Here is an 18,191-nt window from a genome sequence, read left to right on the forward strand (position 1 = left end):
GGAGAGTTGGAAGAGTAGTGAATATTCAGAGAAGGCTTTCCAGAGGATTTTTTTAAGAGCTTTATATGGAGGTGAAGTCAGTAATTGAGGAAGAGGTGAGAGACTGGTTGGGGAAGGAGATCTTGCCTAGCCACCCATTTGACCAAACATGTCTACTAGGTAGAAATAAGGTCAACATTAGGAGCAAGTAAGGGAGATAAAGCAGCAGGACTGGATGGCATTCCTGTGGAACTGTATAAAGTTTTGGGGGACTCAGTAGTACCTGTTATCACAGATCTCTTCATAGAGATGTTTTGGGACAGGGCGCCACTACCAACATCTTGGAATGATGCAATCATCACTTTGATTTTGAAGCCAGGAAAGAGCAAGATACGTTGTGAGTCATATAGACCAATATCACTTCTGAATAGTGATTATAAGTTATTTGCCAAGGTGTTGGCAGATAGGTTAAGTGCAGTGTTGATGGGACTTCTGTATCCAGATTAGAAGTGGGTTACCAGAGGTAGATTTCTACATGAACTAACCTTTAATGTGATTGGTGCTATAGATTTGGCTACCACTTATGATGCCCCTCTTGCAGTTATGACGTTGGCCACAATGAGGGCTTCTAGTAGAGTTAATTGGGGTTGCTTTAGCTCAATGCTCAAGCACTATAGTCTAGGTGGAAACTTTTGTAGGACGGTTGGTTAGATCTATCAAGACCCATCTGGAAGGGTATTGGTGAATGGGAATCTTACTTCCTCTTTTAAGATAACTAAGGGGACTAGGCAAGGATGCCCTTTGTCCCTGTAATTGTTTAATCTTTATATTGAACCCCTTGCCAGGAGGATTAGACTGGTGTCTGCAATCTCCCCTTTCTGTTGTTGTGGGTGGGAGAAAAAAGCTGCCCTCTATGGGAATGATCTTTATAGTCTTATCTGCTGACAGCATTTCCCGTAGTGCTGGGTACCGAAAAAAAACTTTGGCAAAATGTCGGAATATCATGTTAGTGCTGGGAAAACTGACATTATGGTCTTGAAGGAGGGACAACCTGCAAACTAAAGGGGAAATTAGATATTTAGGTCTAAAGATTGTGCAGGACATCAAGCAGATCCCAGTGATGAATTTAAAGAGCGTTCTGGCAGACTGTAGTAAGCTGATGCAGGGGTACGGCCATCTTTCCCTGATGATACTTGGGAGAACCAGATTGGTGAAAATGGTGATCCTGCCCAAGTTTAATTTAATTTATAACACCATCCCATTACAAATGAACAAAGGATACATAGAGAAGATTCAACAAGCCATACATTTTTTCATATGGGTGCATAAGGGCGCTATCATTTAGTGGAAAAAGCTGCGCTGAAGGAGAGAGAAGGGGTGCCTCGCCCTCCTGGATTTGCAGTACTGTGCGTGAGCCTTTCAACTTAAGAATGCTAGGATGCTTTTCTCTTCTCCAGACTGCTCCGAGATTGGGAGTATGTTTAAGGCTATGTTAGGCAGTATAAAAGGGGCAACAAAATATTTTGTATTTAAATTTGAGGACCCATATTTCTTTCAAAAAGGTCAAACTGAAAGTACTGTAAGATATGGCAATGGTTTGGTATAGCATAATGCGAGCAATGAAAGCAGAATATTATAGCCATTTGGGACTCTCCAGGTACCCCGGAGTGCCTTGAAGATAAGCTGGCTATGCCAATCAGGAGGGTAGGTATGGAGCATTGGAGAGACCTCTTTAGGGATGGTACCCTACTCCCCTGGCATGAGTTAAATAAGTAAACCGGGGGAAACTGTCTAGACTAAAGTACATTCAGTTGAAAGGTTGGTCACAGAGTATTCAAGCGAATATGGGATCAATGAATCATCTGGAGGAGAAATTACTGAGGGGTCCCCCAGGTGCCATGGAAGTACCCATCTGGTACTGGGAAATCTTAGACATGCTGGACGGAGACTTAAAGTTGGCAGAAGATCTGTGGGAAGGATGCATGCTGGGAGAGCAGCTACAAGATCTGTGGCAAGTATCAATGCACACTTTATTTTTTGTGGTCAAACCTGCTCCATTAAGGAGGAATCATCTTTTTTCCATTCACATAGCTTACCTGGCACCATACAAATCCCAAAAATGAGAAAAGGGGGAGTAGTTAATGTGCAAAATGTGGTCTACAGAATGCAACGGATATCCACATGTTTATGGAGTGTCCAGCAATTCACTCATTTTGGGAAGAAGTAGGTAAGTCGGTTTCAAGTATGTTGGGGCTAGATCTTAAGGTAAGCCTCTCTCTGATTATTTTTGGGAAAATGGAGGGGTCTGAAAAGTGGAGCAGGGATACAAAGAATCTGCCTTTCTACTCAAAATCTTTGGCCAGATGGGGAATATGCCAAAAATGGGTAAGAGAAATACCTCCTTTGCATGCAGATTGGCTTGACGCACTACTTTACACTTAAAAAATGAACATGCCTGTGTTTCTGAGGGGAGAAAATGTTGGTTATCTTTGGTGGAGTGGATGAGGAGACAAAGTAGTGCATAGGGAAGTAGAGGCAATAAGGCTAGGAATCTGTATTCTGTCTAATGATTACTCCTTATTTCTGCTTTCTTAGCTGCAATGGTAACACACTCTCCAGTCGGGGTAAAGGGAGAGAGACGGGGCCTCTCTGGTCAAGGTCGGCTCTGTAAGTGAGAGGGTGTGAAACAATATGGCTCGGGGAAGACCTGGAGTCTGAGGTGAAGGAGGACAAAAAAAAGAGAAGAAAAAATACCATAAACGCCTACATGATGCCAGGAAACAAGCCCTAGCCACCCACATGCAAATCAGCCCCAACCACAACAAAGAACTATTCAAAATCATCAAAGCCTTCTCCATCACCTCAGAGTGTTAATATTGGATTGATCAATGATGATGTGCATGACAAGACACCTTTATTCATGAACAATACATTTTTATGCACAAACAAAATTGGGTCACCTCTGTAAGATTCCCCTGTTATTAATTCTATATCAACCTCAGCATGTAGGCACATGGTCAGGCAGGCAGCAACACTACAATGGTCCCTGGACATTGGCCCCCATAAAGCTCACATGGCCAGAGGGACACTTGCATTCCCAAAATACCATAAAGTTAGATGTCATCTGTAGTTAGGTACATTTATCCAATCAGGATAATTCACATACAGCACACGCAGTGACCACATACCCCTGAGGCCAGACATCTGGACAAGTACTCACTGGCCCACATTGTGTCCATGCCAGGTCGATGCCCACCTGCATTCCCTACCTGAAATTGTATTTACAACTTCTTGACAAGTGTTCATATTTTTCACCTGGGAAGGAATGTTGTATGACTGTATTGCACCCAGAGAGTGTGTAAAATGTGTCTCAAATCAATGTACACAGTCCTCAAACCCTGGTGCTATAACTGCTCTCCCAGCCATAATGTTGATTTAAACAAACTATTTTCTGTTTTGGCAGACACCTCTTGTCTTTTGTTTTTCAAGGCAAATTCTCATTCGAGCAACAGGAGAACTGCAGCATCCCTTCTCAGACCCTATGCAACTCCCTTGCAGACTTCTTCCACGATAAAATATCCACCATCTACAAAACCTTCACACCCCAACCCTCATCGCCCACACCATCAAACTTCTGAGCTCTGCAGACCCCTCCCGCCAACTGCACTATCACCAACTAGAAACAGCTCACAGTACAGAACACCACTGACGTCATGAGATCCATTCAGTCTGGATCCCCCATGGACTTTTACCCTCACCACATGTTCAATCTAGGCATCAACACCCCTGTCAGCAAACTCACAGACATCCTCAACTCCTAAATCGGCACAGCCACCTAACCGTAAGACTGGAAACATGCAGGAATCAAATCTCTTCTCTAAAAACCCTCTGCCGATCCCAACAAACTCAAAATCTACTGGCTGATCTCCCTTCTCCCATTCTCAGCAAAAGTACTCAAAAAAGCCATCAATCAACAGCTTACAACCTACTTAGAGGAAAACAATCTCCTGGATATTTCAAAATCCAGCTTCCGCACCAATCACAGCATAAATCTGCCCTGATCATTGCCACGGACATCATCAGACACCTCCCAGACCGCCCTCATTCTCCTCGACCTCTCAGCGGCCTTTGACATAGTCTTCCACCACACACTGCTCACAAGGCCTGACCACCTCAGAATCATAGGGAAAGTCCTGAAATGGATTGCCTTTTTTCTATCAGACAGAACTCAAAGAGTTCAATTCCCACCCTTCACCTTAAAGCCCAAGGACATCCACTGTGGCATCCCTCAGGGATTATTGCTCATCCCCACCCTTTTCAACACCTAAATGCTCTCCCTGGCCAACATCGTCAGAAACCATGGACTTAACAATCGCCTAAGCTGATGACACACAGCTCATTCTCATGCTCTCCAAAGACACCTCCACCACCAAATCCAACTTCTACAACTGCATGAACAGCATTGCGGCTGGATGAAGGACAGATCCCTCAAACTCAACACTGACAAAACGGAGGCACTACTGTTCGGTAACACGTCCTCACCTTGGGATGATTACTGGAGGCCAGCTGAGCTGGAACCCCCCCACCCCTCCACCCCCATGAACTACACCAGAATACTAGGAATTATCATAGACAACAAACTCAACATGAAGCACCAGACCAACACAGTCTCCTTTGTCTGCTGTCTTACCCTCTGGATGCTCCACAAGATGTTCAAATGGCACCCTCTCAATACCAAATATATCATAACACAAGCCCTCATAACTAGTCGACAAGAAAATGGCAATGCTCTCAACACAGGACTCACCGCACTCCACACAAAAGACTTCAAATCATCTGAAACTCAGCAGCTAGACTTAACCCAGACCTCCCAAAATGAACCCACATGACTCCCCTTCTGAGGGACCGCTACAGGCTCCCCGTACGCAAACAATTCCAATTCAAACTTCTAACATTTGTGTACTAATCCCTGCATGACCTAGGACCAGCTTGCCTGAACCACCGCATAAACTTCCGGCATGCCTCCAGAATTTTTCACCCTACCTCGCTCTCCCCCGCAATCACACGACAAATTTTATGCAGCACCTACGGTGGTCGCTCTTTGTCATTACTGACAGCGAAGACCTGGAACAGCCTCCCCTCGCACCTAAGAACATCACCCTCCATCCAGGATTTCAGAAAAGGTCTCAGGATATGGTTGTTTGACTGACACAGACACAGCGCCTGGATATCTTCACCAGTGATTAGTCGGCTTAATAAATCTAATGATTGATTGACTGTACTCTACAACATACCACCTCCGCCTATGCCTCTCCACTCTACAAGACTCTACTTCATTGTTTGCTCCTCCAGCCTACTACCACCACATGTGCCATATCTTAGATACGGTGCACATATGGTGGCGTTAAAGGGGCGCTAAGGGGAGCAAGAAAAGTGGCGCTGTACTGGGTGCACTGCCACTTTTCTTAAATCAGGCCCTTAATTTGTTCTTTAAATAGAAACCCATCTTAAACTACACAAAAATGATTAGTTCTAAGTTTATAGTTACAACTTAAACTTAGAAATTACTTTTGCTATACAAATTTAACTTAACTTAAGCTACACAAACACCAGATATCCTAAAGTTATAGTAATAACTTCAATTTATACTTTATATATAATCTTCAAATTACTATGTCGTACACCTCTGTACACAGTGTTGTCAACTTTCTCGCCACACTACATTAACTATAACTCTGCTCTCTTCTGCACCTTTAAATACGCCCTGTGACGTCAGTGAAATGCTGTGATGGCCAGCTCCAGCAGTTGAAAGTTACTCCACGACCACTACCTCAGGAAGCAGGGGAGTGTTCAAAGCCCCTCAATATTTTCTTTGTCATTTTAGAATGCTGATGCAGAATTTGACTTCATTTTAATAAATGCTTGTCTTACAAAAAGATTATTTATGAATTATGTAACGTATATAATCACATTCACTGGCTGTATGGACGTTGTTACATATGTAAAGCTATGATTCAAATGTGTGGCATTGACATGCACACATTTTGGCTTTCAAGGGCTGTCATGCATTGAAGGAGTCATTGTACTCACGTGAAGCAGCAACATTCAGCAGAGTGCACAGCTCATCAGTGAACTGTAATTGGTTAAACTGGTAATGAGTGATTTATCGTCATCTCAGATGTGCAATATACCTTTGTTTTATCAAACAGAGCATGATTATCGATGATCATGTTCCTTTCATGGACAGCATATCTCCTCAAGTCACGTTCAAACTGCTACATGAACAAGAAATGAACAAGAAGGCAAAGAGAGGCAGTATTAATTTAAATAGCTGAATGTGATTTATGATCATTTGAAATTGGTTACTGCATTTTGAAAAACATTTTTTGATATGATGTTAGTATAGAAATATCCTGATGGAGGTTAAGATGTTAAATTGGTGAACCGAAAACTTAAGCCACATATCTCTTACTATGCGATATAACTTTCTCCTTCTTGTTTGCCAGCTTTAAAAAAACATAGATTGAAGAGGCTCTTTCATTGCTCATTTATATATAGAAAAAACACCTCCACCTCCCAAGCATGAGGCTGGTCTGCATCTCAATGAAAGGCCAGTAAGGTTTGTTTCAGAGTAATTAGAAACAGTTCATACATCATCTCAAATAAATAAAACAAAAGCTACAGTTAAGCTACTTTGACTTTTTCTATGACACCTTAAACATATGTTTAAAAAACCCTTAGAAATTCACCGAAAACACATTTAAAACGAAAAGTGTATGACTGACCGCGATGGAGTGCAGGACAGATACAGGGTCCAGCTTCATCCTGATTGAAAGTTTATGTTATGACTTAATCGTATTTCTAGAGAAAATCGCTTACGGACGAAGGCTTTAGAATGTTGTAGTGCCAGCTCGATCTGAAGAAGGACTCATTGACAGTGGCAGAGTGAAGCGTGGGACTTCCATGGGCACTTCTGATTTGGCTGGGCATTGTAGGCTCTCGATGTCGAAGGTGGGAAAACTCCAAGCGGGCAAAGCCACAGCCGAGGAAGCATTGTGTCATCGAAGTGCCCCTCGGCATTGATCTCAATGAGGTCCTCTTGGTTCTGACTTAGATACTTTTTTGGAAACATTCAGCGACGCAAACCAGAAAGTTGAGTCTGACCTACGAATCAATATCAGTGGCTGCGGCTCTGCAGTGGTCCGGTTGTTGCCTGTGGTTTTCTTTACTGAAAGTTCAGAAAAAGTTTCCAAGTGTCCATTCTTTCAATTTTGAAGGGAAACGTTAACACTTCAGCACCAACCATGGGGGTTATTCTAACTTTGGAGGAGGTGTTAATCCGTCCCAAAAGTGACGGAAAAGTGACGGATTTACCACCAGCCGTATTACGAGTCCATTATATCCTATGGAACTCGTAATACGGCTGGTGGTATATCCGTCACTTTACCGTCACTTTTGGGACGGATTAACACTCCTCCAAAGTTAGAATAACCCCCCAAGTGTCCAAGACCTTTTGTGCCCCCCTTCGGGATCATGACTCAGTCTCCCAAACGCCACCGACAGGGTCCAGGGCATTTTTGGCTGGAATTGGTCAATCGAGCTCTTGAAGTTGTGGGCTTCCTGCAGCCTTTGAGTTCCTGGAGCGCAAAAGGGGGATAACTAGTCTTGGAGTCCACTATTCTGTCCCGGGTATATGTGATGAGCAGGTCCAACCCTTTGGTTTTCTCTCCACAGATTCAACAAGAGGTGCAGTCCTTCTGCGAAATGTGCTCTTGTCACAGGATTTTTCCCATCAAATCACTCTTAATTATGCAAGGAGGAATAATCACATAATTATTGGTAAGTACCAAAATTACTCTGATCACTCCGGTGTAGTGGAAATTCCACCTATGCCCAGGGATCATGGAAAAGAGAATTTATTTTCCAATGTGGTCATTTGTGTGTGTGTAGTGTGAGGCTCTACACATTGCATTTGATGTGCAAATTGCATTTGCATGACTGTTGTGTGAGCCATCGATTGTTTTCCTAACCATAACTTGCACATTTCTGTGGCTTTTCGGTCTTAAAGAGAGACCTGATATAAAGAATACTAAAGCCCTTACCATTATCCAATATGGAACGTCCCTTCCTATGCTCTCCAACTACCTTACCATGCTCTTCCCATGCTCTCCCACTGATTGTTATTTTATAGTTCCACAAAATCTACGTCCTCTCAAATAAGGGGTTGTGGGTATATATATTTGTATGATCTTAGGGGTGACATTCATATTTGAAAGGAAGGTTTAGACCTGTAAAAAGGGCTTATTTTGACAGATTGATCTATAGTTTTTAAACTGCTCCAGTCAGGCTACAATGGTAGGCCTGAAGATTTGTTTGCACTGCCACTGTAGTGAATTGCACAAAAGGTGCTGCAGTCCACTTGTGACATTTACCTAACAGCTTGTATCATAGAGTACGGACTTATACCTAAGTTAAATATGGCAATTAGGATTACACCAAATCAACCAATTCAATCATGTTAAAAGGGTGGGGTGCAACACAGACATTCTACTACTGATTAGCAGGGGTAAGGTGCACAGAGTTCTACAGCCTACAAAAGTAAATAGGGCAAGCATCTGAGTTTACTCCACACAAAGTATGGTGATTTCATACAAATACTCATCCAGTCAACTGTCATCTCCAGGCTAGGTTATTTAAAGAGCATTCTAACTGGTACCTACACGTCCATTCTGGCACCTCAATGCGTTTCTGAACCTCGGCTTCAGGCTCATCTCCTGTGCAAAAACATTTGAGCACATCACCGAAAACTATTGTGAGCTGCAATGATTTTTGCCGAAGTCAGAATTAAATTCAAGGTTGCCTGTATAAAAGTCCTTCAATTTCAACTTGTTTTTTTTCTTAACTATTTAGTGGAAGTAAGACCCCGAAGAGGAGAAATATTTAAGACCAAATTGATGAACTTCAGACCACACCTGGCTTCTAAAATCAACTTCTCATGGGCAGCCTATTCACTAAATACTAAGAAGTAAGCCTCCTACACTTTGGCAAAAATCTAAAGAGCTACATTTTTCGGCTTTATCATGAACTATAGCTACTTTCATATTTCTCTACCTCTGCCCGAGAACACAAATCATTCTCTTCCCTCCCCATTCCTTCCCACCATTTCTATTGACTTTAATTGCTATCTTGTATGTCTTTGAATGCTATCCTGTATTCCTTTTAATGGTCTAGCACTCCTAATACTATCAACCTCTGCCCCGTTCTTTCTTCTCCTCCATTCATCCTTCAGTTACCTTTTATGCCAGCTGTTATTTGTTCTCTTCACCACTCATCACATCTTCCTGCTCGATCTTATCCAGTTTTACATTTCTTCCACTTCCTGCATGATGTCGCTCCAACTTCCATTCACCTTCTTTGTTCTCAGGTCTTGCTTCCATTACTCCCTCCTTAATCTTTCCCCCAGCCACACGCATCTGACAGTCATTCAGCTCCATAGTGTGCATGAACTGTTCCTAAAACTGTACTTTTGAATTAGTTATAATTAACTGTTTTTTATCTTTACAGTAAAGCCTTGGTAAGTTGGTACCAAAAAACAACCTAATGCTATTGGTGTTACGTGTGATTTGAGGGTTGCACTGTGTAGTAACACCACCCAGAATTATGACTTAAGAGTAATGCTCCATAGAACACCATTGTACTCTGGCTAGGCTGACCTATGGCAAGGAACGATGCATTCCTATGAAAGAAAACTACTTTTTATACATTAGCTGAGTCACAACTAAGTGCGCCTTGTAAGATCACTGGGCTCAGTGAGTAATATGTATAATGGGACATCTTAAATGTTAAGGAAAATATGGCCCCCATAATAAACAGTTGACAAAAACTGTTTGCCACAGTGAACATTAATCTTAGACTGAGTCGCCTTGGCAGGGACACCCCCCAGTGTTTTGCATTCTGTGGCTAAGCCCATCTGTGCACTGTTTCCCTGCTAGTAAGTGCTAAAGTGCTTGTGCTCTCTTCCTAAAACATGGTAAAATTGCCACATTTAATTTACATGTAAGTCCCCGGTATAAGATACTACCTGTACCCAGGGTCTGTAAATGAAATGCTACTAGTGGGCCTGCAGCACTCATTGGGCTCCCACTTAAGCAGCATTTTAAAACTGTGTCTGGAACTTGCCATTGCAGCCTGTAGGGCAGTTTAAAACTGCCATTTTGACATGGCAAAGTAACCACTTTCTAGCCCTAAGGAAGGTACTCTCATAGAGAAGAGTACATTGTATTTAAAAAGTAAGATGTGTATACTTTTTTACATGCCCTGGCAATGAAAAAGTACTAGTCATTTTTCAGTGTTGTAAGGCCTATCCCTCCCATTGACTGACAATTGCTTACCTTACCACATTTAATAAGTGCTACCTTTAGATAAGGATACATGCTGTTTACACCTGAATTGTAATTTAAAATCCTCTTTAGTGGTAAAGTTGGATTTCAAGTTAGAATTCTGAAAATGCCACTTTTAGAAAGTTGGCATGCATTTTCTTGTCCCAACAATTTGTGCCTTCTGTCAGTGTTCTGGGACTTATGAATGTGAATGACTCTGCTGTTGGAGGTTGGGCAATGCCCTCAAGACAGTAACACAAAGGGAATTTAGATGTGAACAGAATGGGCCCCACTTACACTTCAAAAGGCTTTGCCTCCTGCCCACACAAAGGACTGTGACAACAAGGCGGCCCTGCCTTTTGTCACACCCAGATAGTTTGGAGCCTTGACAGGGAAAGGGGAAGAACTTTCCAGAACCAGATGTGGGGGTATGGCAGTTAGTCTCCACCACACAATGGCTGGCACCAGGTCTAAATACTTGACCTCTAGATCTTCTCACCAGAAGACTCCTGGACCTGTGGAAGTTGCAGAAGGAAGACTGCCTTGCTGCTTGAAAGATGGTCTTGCGGTCTGAAGAGGAGTATTGGACCTGCTTGCTTTTATCCCAGACTAACCAAAGTGACTCCAATGGTCAGTTGGATGACCACAGGTATGAGCTACAGGGACACACCAAGCTTCAGAGGTCTTCCTGCAACTGCCCATCTTATCTGCTGCAACTTGGCATGCCTAGACTTGTAATGGGGCATGTCTGAGCCCTGCTGGCCTCTGTTGTATTGAGTCCTTAATCCCCAAGAGATACTCTCCAGGTCGCGCACCCTGGGCTGGCATCAGAGGGCACTCCAACTAAAGCAAGTTTGGACTCCACAACTGCAAATGGGCCCATTCGTGACAAACTCTGCTGCTCACAACTTCTACCAATGTGAAGCTCCAGTGAACCCTGCTTTTCACTCCGATGACAGTCTGTGGCGACCGGCATTGAAAAACTTGCAATCCGAATTACAGCAACGAACGCTCATGACAACCGTCAGTGTGAAGCTGCAGCAACAACCGTTTGCAACACTTCACCAGATCTTCGCATTGTGGAAACCTGTCCACAACACTCAGGTGGTCATTATGCTTTTGGCGGTCACCTGACAATCAACTTACATTTTCCGGTGAGGTGGTCGTCCGGGAGGGGATGGGTCCTGGCGTTTTCCACTGCCAGCACTGCACTGCCAACAGGACTCCACCTCACCGTATTACGTATTGTAATACGGTGGGCCAAGTCTTGTTGGCGTGGCGGTGCTGGTGGTGGACCCGCCTCTCTTCCTCCATTGGCCAAGACGAAGGGGTCGGATTTCCACCCGTAAACGGGCAGAAATCCTTCCTAAGTCAAAATATGGCAGTCTTCAGACCTCCGGTCTGTTCGCGGCAGCTGCTTTGACAGTCTTGGAAAAAGACAACGGAAGTCATAATGACCACCTCAGTCTCCTCTTCGGGGCCTTCTTCAACATGAATGGAACTGTTTGTGCCGGACTCAGATGGTAACTGTTTAGTGGGACTAATCTTTCTTCCTTGTGTCCGAACTGCACTCCATCACTGTCAGCCTGATCTTGTGACTTTCCCCTAGTGATTACAATTAAGTCTATTCTAAATAGGCTCGGGATTTTTCTTTTGTTATGTTACTACTTTATAACTGTTTGAGGTGCTGCATAAATACTTTACACATTGCCTCCAAGTTAAGCCTGTCTCCTTTTGTGCCAGGCCACCCTGCGGTTCAGCACTTGTTAATTTAGTTACTTTTGTGATTGACCCTGACAATGGTTGTAGTTGTTGCTCTAGTAGGTTTTCCTCCCTTCTCAACCAATAACTCAATTTCTTACAATTAAACTTAATTTCTACGGTATGTGAATAATTATCCAATTTCCAACTCTTAGGATATGGTAGATAGTTCATTCAAAGTTTATTTTCACTTGCTATTAAAATCTAATTTAATGGTGGTAGATTTCTGAGAAGTGCACTGTAAAAGCTACTTTTAAAAAGATAGTGCTTCCAGAGTGCAAATTGGAATTTCAGGCCCAGATTTAAGAAGGCCTAGCGCCTCCTTGTGCCACATTAGCATCATGAGGCCAAAATTGCTGCAACAGATTTACAAAGTGGTGCAATGCATGCATCATGCCCTTTTGTAAATCATTGCGCCACAGTGTGCCTGCACCAGGCATAATGTATGCCAGGGGGACGTTCCCCCATTAGGGGAGCCAAACAAATGGTGCAAAAGAATCTAAGAAATCAGAGCACGTGTTAAAAGGAGGCACACCGTTATTTATAATGGGCCCCTATGTACTGTTGGTGTTATCCCTGAACAGTACATCAGTAGCATCAAAAATGTTGCTGCTATTTCCCCCTACCTTGCGCCATGGTGCACCATATTTTAAATATGGCATACACATGGTGGTGGTAGGGGAGGGCCTAAGGGGTGCAAGAAAAGTAGTGCTGCACAGTGTGCAGTGCCATTTTTCTGAAATCTGCCCCTAAGTTTGTCTGATGGACCCACACTAGGCGCTGGATGCCTTTTTTGGAACTGGAGTTCAACACTGACTCAGAAGACAACGTTCTTCCCTAGGGAGCAGGAATGCTTAAGTGGTGCCAGAAGTGACTGTATAGCATGGATGAATCATCTGAGCGGGTTGAGAAACAGATGATAACACAAATGGCTGCCACAACAACTCTTTTGAAGTCTCCTTGTATATTTGTCTGAGGTCCCTGAAGGAGGGAAAGGTAGTTCTAAGACAGGGACAGAGGAGGAGAGCTTAATTCAGTAGTGGTGTCTGAAAGGGAAAACCATGCTCCTATGGTGAGATAAAGGATCAGGCAATCTTGAAGGAGGACCTCTGGAAAGGGTTGCAGTGTGAAATGGAAATGCTACTAAAGGAGAGGGACCTTCTTGGAAAGGTTGCCAGAATTGGATGTGGGAAATTCTTGGCAGGTGCACAAAATAAGAAAAACATTTTAAAAACCAGATAAGTAAAGTCCAAAGATAAAAACTTCATCATATTTCCCCTACTAGGCTCACCAAACACCTGCTTCACTTTGACTTCTTGAAATTGCAAATGGCTCCTGGTCTCTTTCGGACATTGACTTTAATTGGTGTACCGAGTTTTCTTGATGCTTTTTGCCTTAATAATCTAAATATCCATATAATTTCTCTTATTTTTTTTATTACTTTGAGATTTTTTGGGCTGTGTCCTTAACTTTAAATTTGTTTGGTACTTGAATGTAGTACCCATTTCTCCAGGGAACCTCGTGCTGCTGGTGCCAGGGATGTCAGGGGCCGACCAAAGATTTACCAAAGGGGTGCTATGGGCTTACCAGACTGTGCTTATTATGTTGTTCTGAGAAATCCACCTGCCTATTCATGACACAAAGGCAGTCACAAAGAGATACACTGCGTAAGCAGGTGACAACTTCTAGCATGAGAAAATGATTGACATTAGTCAGTAAAATAAAAGCATTTAAATTGTGTCATATATGTGTTGCATCTTACCCTGGAGCCAGACCATCCTAAAAGTGCATAGGCATATTGTTCACATGGGCATATAACCAGATCCACACGTACAGCCTTCCATTTTCTATTTTCTCTTCCGTATGATTCCTGCAATTCCTCACAGCTGTTGACGTCCACCCGTTGTTTGTGCAATTTTAGAATTGCAAAGCATTTCTGATAATCGTCGAAGTCGTCTACTCTTTTACTTGGTGGTTTCATTTCATCAATTGTTGATTCGACAATGGTATAATAAATAAGTAGGTCCTAAAAAAAGTAAACTCATTAAAATTAAATCAAAAGAAGGTTCTTCACATGGTGCATTAAAAATATGCATATATATAGGGAAATTTGGTCAACTGTTTTGTAAAGAAGGTTATTATTTCTTATCAAATCCATCTTCTGGTTTGAATAAAGCATTAAGAATATTTCAACATAACCTATATGACCTTAAAGTGTTAAAGACACCCAATTAAGCCATACAAGACCCCATAAAAAAGTACTTAGATAAGACAATTAATTGTTGTACATTTCTAACAGATGTTTTCTTGTATATGCCCTCATCCTCAAATAAAATATGCAAGTTGTGATTGCTCGTCATGCTGGTGCAAAGCAGAAGATTGGTAAAATTTGTTCTGATGCACTATCAATTATTGCGTCTTTATTTAAGAATGGTTATGTTCATAGCTATTTGCATTGCCCTCTCATTGAGAATAGTCCACAGAAGATAGCATGGACCTGTGGAATGTAGTCCCATCAAGATGTATTTACATTTGTTTGTGGCCTAATTAGAAGAAAACAATACACCAAAAAAGATGGAGGACTTCTTCAGACAATTTAGCAGACGTGTCCTAACAAAAAAAGCATTGTTCTGTCAATCACAGTCACTGCAGAAAGTCCTTTGCAAAAAGAAAGAGCCTGCATGCCAAATGATATATGAGCTCATATTAGGGGTCCCCTAGTCTGTTGTGTCTGACATGGGCTTGTGCATTCAATAGCTGTTGTTTCCTTAATGTCCTATTTGAGAATTTACACATAATTTGAAGCAGGAACAGAATACCTCCTAAGGCAGAAATATACCCAAGGATGATCACATTATATTGTACTGAAGCATTTATATAGTGTTTACTAACCCTATATGGGTGCTGAAGCGCTTACCTACATGAGTAACATGCTACACCATGCATGTGGGAAGTGTTTCCATGTCAAGCATGATAACCACTGAGGTGTGATTATCATGTTACAGAGTGCAGAACATAGCAGTGTGTTGGATGATGAAGTATGAGTGATAGGCAAGAGGGTTTATGTATCCTGGTAGCTTTAAACAGCTCTGCAGATTCCATTGTGTTATTTCAAGTGTTATTGTCTGCCTAGCTGGTTACTGCACTGGGATGTCCAATTTGAGGTTTTGTGTATAGGTGTGGTCCTGAGCTTGCATGGCAGGAAGGAGAGAGAAGTGGAGACATTTGCTGGGGTGGGTGCCTTTATTATACCATAGCTAAGTGTCTTTGTGAGACTGAAACACCCGCTGCACCAGCTTCAGCTGGTATGGCACTGGTTTGGATTCAATTCTGTGTTCTCCCACCCTTATTAACTTTGATCTGTGACTCAGAGATCACAAGACAGAAGCAAAAGTGAAGAAATGCTGCAATAAAATAGGTATCAAGACATAGATGTGAGGTGGGGACCTATGGGTGTCAAAGGACTCAAACATATGACAGAGAGAAAGTGAAATTTTGAAAATGGCAGAGAAAAGTAAAGTGAGAGGAAAATAAAGTGAAAGGGAACAAAAGAAGGCTTAAAAAAACCCAGAAAAGAATCAAAGAACAGTAGAAAAAAGTAAAAGTAGCAGAACGGAATTAAGGAACAGTTAAACCCTCTTAGGGTGGTCTTTCCCTAAACATTTTGCTTACTTGCCTAACATTTTTGCTAAATTATTTTTGTTGGCCTTCTGGCTCCAAGCACTTTACCATTGCTGACCGGTGCTAAAGTGCATATGCTCCCTCCCCCAAAAATGGTTTGATTGGTACATCCATGGTTGGCACTAGTAAGGTGCACTACATTTACCAATGGCCTGCATATTAAATGCTACTAGTGGGACTGCAGTACTGCTTGTGCCACCCACTCAAGCAGCCCTTAAACATGTCTCAGGTGTGCCATTACAGAGCCTGTGTGTGCAATTTTCTCTTTTATTACATAGGTCACCAATACGGTAGGCCCTAGGTAGGCCATAGGGCAGAGTGCCATGTAATTAAAAGGCAGGAAATGAACTTTTAAGTTTTGCATGTCCATGTAGCGAAAAACTCAGAAATGTGCTTTTCACTACCGTGAGGCATACCCATCTCATAGGTTAAGATTGGGCATTCCTTAGTACATTTAATACACTGTAATTTCTAATTGAGAAGGAATATATATGTTATGGTTAGTACACATGGAATGTAATAAATCCTCATTAATGGTAAAGTTGGATTTAATGTTACAATTTTGGAACTGTCAATTTTAGAAAGCTGTTAACATCCTGCTCTCAAGCCTTGTGTGCCTACATCCTGTCTCCAATACATGTCTGGACTGGGGTGACAGCTAGGATTGTGCATTCACTCTAGATATCCACACACAAAGGACTGTTAGGTATGACCAATTGGCCATTAACATCCTGTTGGACCATCCTGACAAGTGTGGGAGGGAGGAGCTGATACTTACACCTGAATAGGCAGTGTCCTGTTTCTACAAAAAGGTTTGCATGCCCCCCCTGTAGTGAGTCTGGAGCCAGAGAAGTAAGAAAGGACCTCTGTGCACTTCAAAGACATGTCTTTGAAGACACCCCCACTTAAAGGCACAACTGGGTATAAGCACTGGACCTCTGACCCTGCCAACTCAGTACACACCTGGACCTGTGAAGAACTCTGCCAGGAAGAATGACTGCTGTACTGCTACAAGGCCTTCCACCCTGTACTGTTGCTCTGGAAGAACTGCTTTTTTACTGTGCTGCCCTGCTGCCTGCTGCTTTCTGCCCTGCCAAGGAAGGACTGGACCCATCTCTCTTGAACCCAGAGTGAATCCATGGGCTTGCTGGCTTACCTGCTGTTCTTCTGAAGTCTCAGGGACACAAAAGACTTCCTACATATCACCTACAGCACATTGACTATGCTTGCTGCAAGTCTTGCTAAGTCTTGCTAATCCAGTCCTGGGCCCTTGAATGTAAGCTGCTGCAACTGCCAGAACCTACACATCGAGGTCATTGTGCTGATTGGACCCAGCGCATCTCCATCAACACTGGTGCATCGCCACTGCTGCGAGGATAGAGGACACCACATTCCCGTCAATGCCGGCGCATCACTGCTGCTGTGAGGATCGGGAGCTTCATATTGCTGACTGCATGGCGCATCGCCTCCATTGCCAACACATTTACAACTTTGTGCAGCTCAGAGCCGATGTGTTGAAAATGGCCTTTTTCTACAGGGTCACCCTGAAACCGTTTGCCTCCCTCCTCCTAATTGTTGCTGGATGTTTGCTTGTTGGCCTTAGGATTATGCATGTTACTACTGCTAACCAGTGCTAAAGTGCTTGTGCTCACTCAAGTAAAAGGTGTTTTGATTGGTACAAACCTGATTGGCATATTTAATTTAAGTGTAATTCACCTGTAGAGTGGTATACCATATACCCAGGGCTAATAAATTAAATGATACCGGTGGGCCTGCAGCACTTACTGTGCCATCACGTAAGTAGCCATTTAAACATGTCCCAGGTCTGCCATTGTAGCCTCAAGGCAGTGTCCCACTGCCATGTTGACTTGGCATTTAAAACTACTTGCCAAACTTTAAACTCCCCTTTTATTACATTTAGGTCACCCCTAAGGTAGGCCCAAGGTAAAAGAACAGATGATGGACAGAATGCTGAATAATGCAAACATTCACCCCAGTCACAGAACTGGGTTTAATCCATCTTTCTTGGCACCCCAGTTTGAACCCTAGCTCGAATCTATATGCAAATCAACCATGACCCTGCTCCTTCCTGGGAACAGTCCAGCACAAACTGCCAGGCCAGGTCCTTCCTCGACCAAAGATAAGCATCCTGGGACCGGTTTTGTGTATCAACCACCATCAGCCAGACCAGCTTGAATCCAGTGGCACAGTGAGCATGGGGCCCACATGTGGGCATACCCTTCCCACTTAGGGTCACAAAAACAAAAATAACAGATGATGGACGGAATTCTGAACCATGCAAGCATTCACCCCAGTCACAGATCTGGATTTAATCCATTGTTTTTTCACCCACCATGCCACCCCAGTTTGGGCCCAGCCATAAGCAAATCT

At 42.9% G+C, this 18,191-nt stretch overlaps 1 protein-coding gene across 1 annotated transcript in view; it reads right to left on the reverse strand.

Moving 5' to 3' along the window:
• DNTT (DNA nucleotidylexotransferase) overlaps nt 1-18,191 on the reverse strand; it is a 1,044,127-nt gene that overhangs the window by 32,343 nt on the left and 993,593 nt on the right. The window contains exons 11-12 of the mRNA XM_069242235.1: nt 13,882-14,145; nt 6,171-6,254 (exon numbers count right to left, since the gene is read on the reverse strand). Coding sequence (XP_069098336.1) covers nt 6,171-6,254; nt 13,882-14,145 — 348 coding nt within the window. The remainder of the gene's footprint in view (nt 1-6,170; nt 6,255-13,881; nt 14,146-18,191) is intronic.

Source organism: Pleurodeles waltl, chromosome 6 (assembly GCF_031143425.1).
Source record: "Pleurodeles waltl isolate 20211129_DDA chromosome 6, aPleWal1.hap1.20221129, whole genome shotgun sequence".
In the NCBI taxonomy this organism is placed as follows: Eukaryota; Metazoa; Chordata; class Amphibia; order Caudata; family Salamandridae; genus Pleurodeles; species Pleurodeles waltl.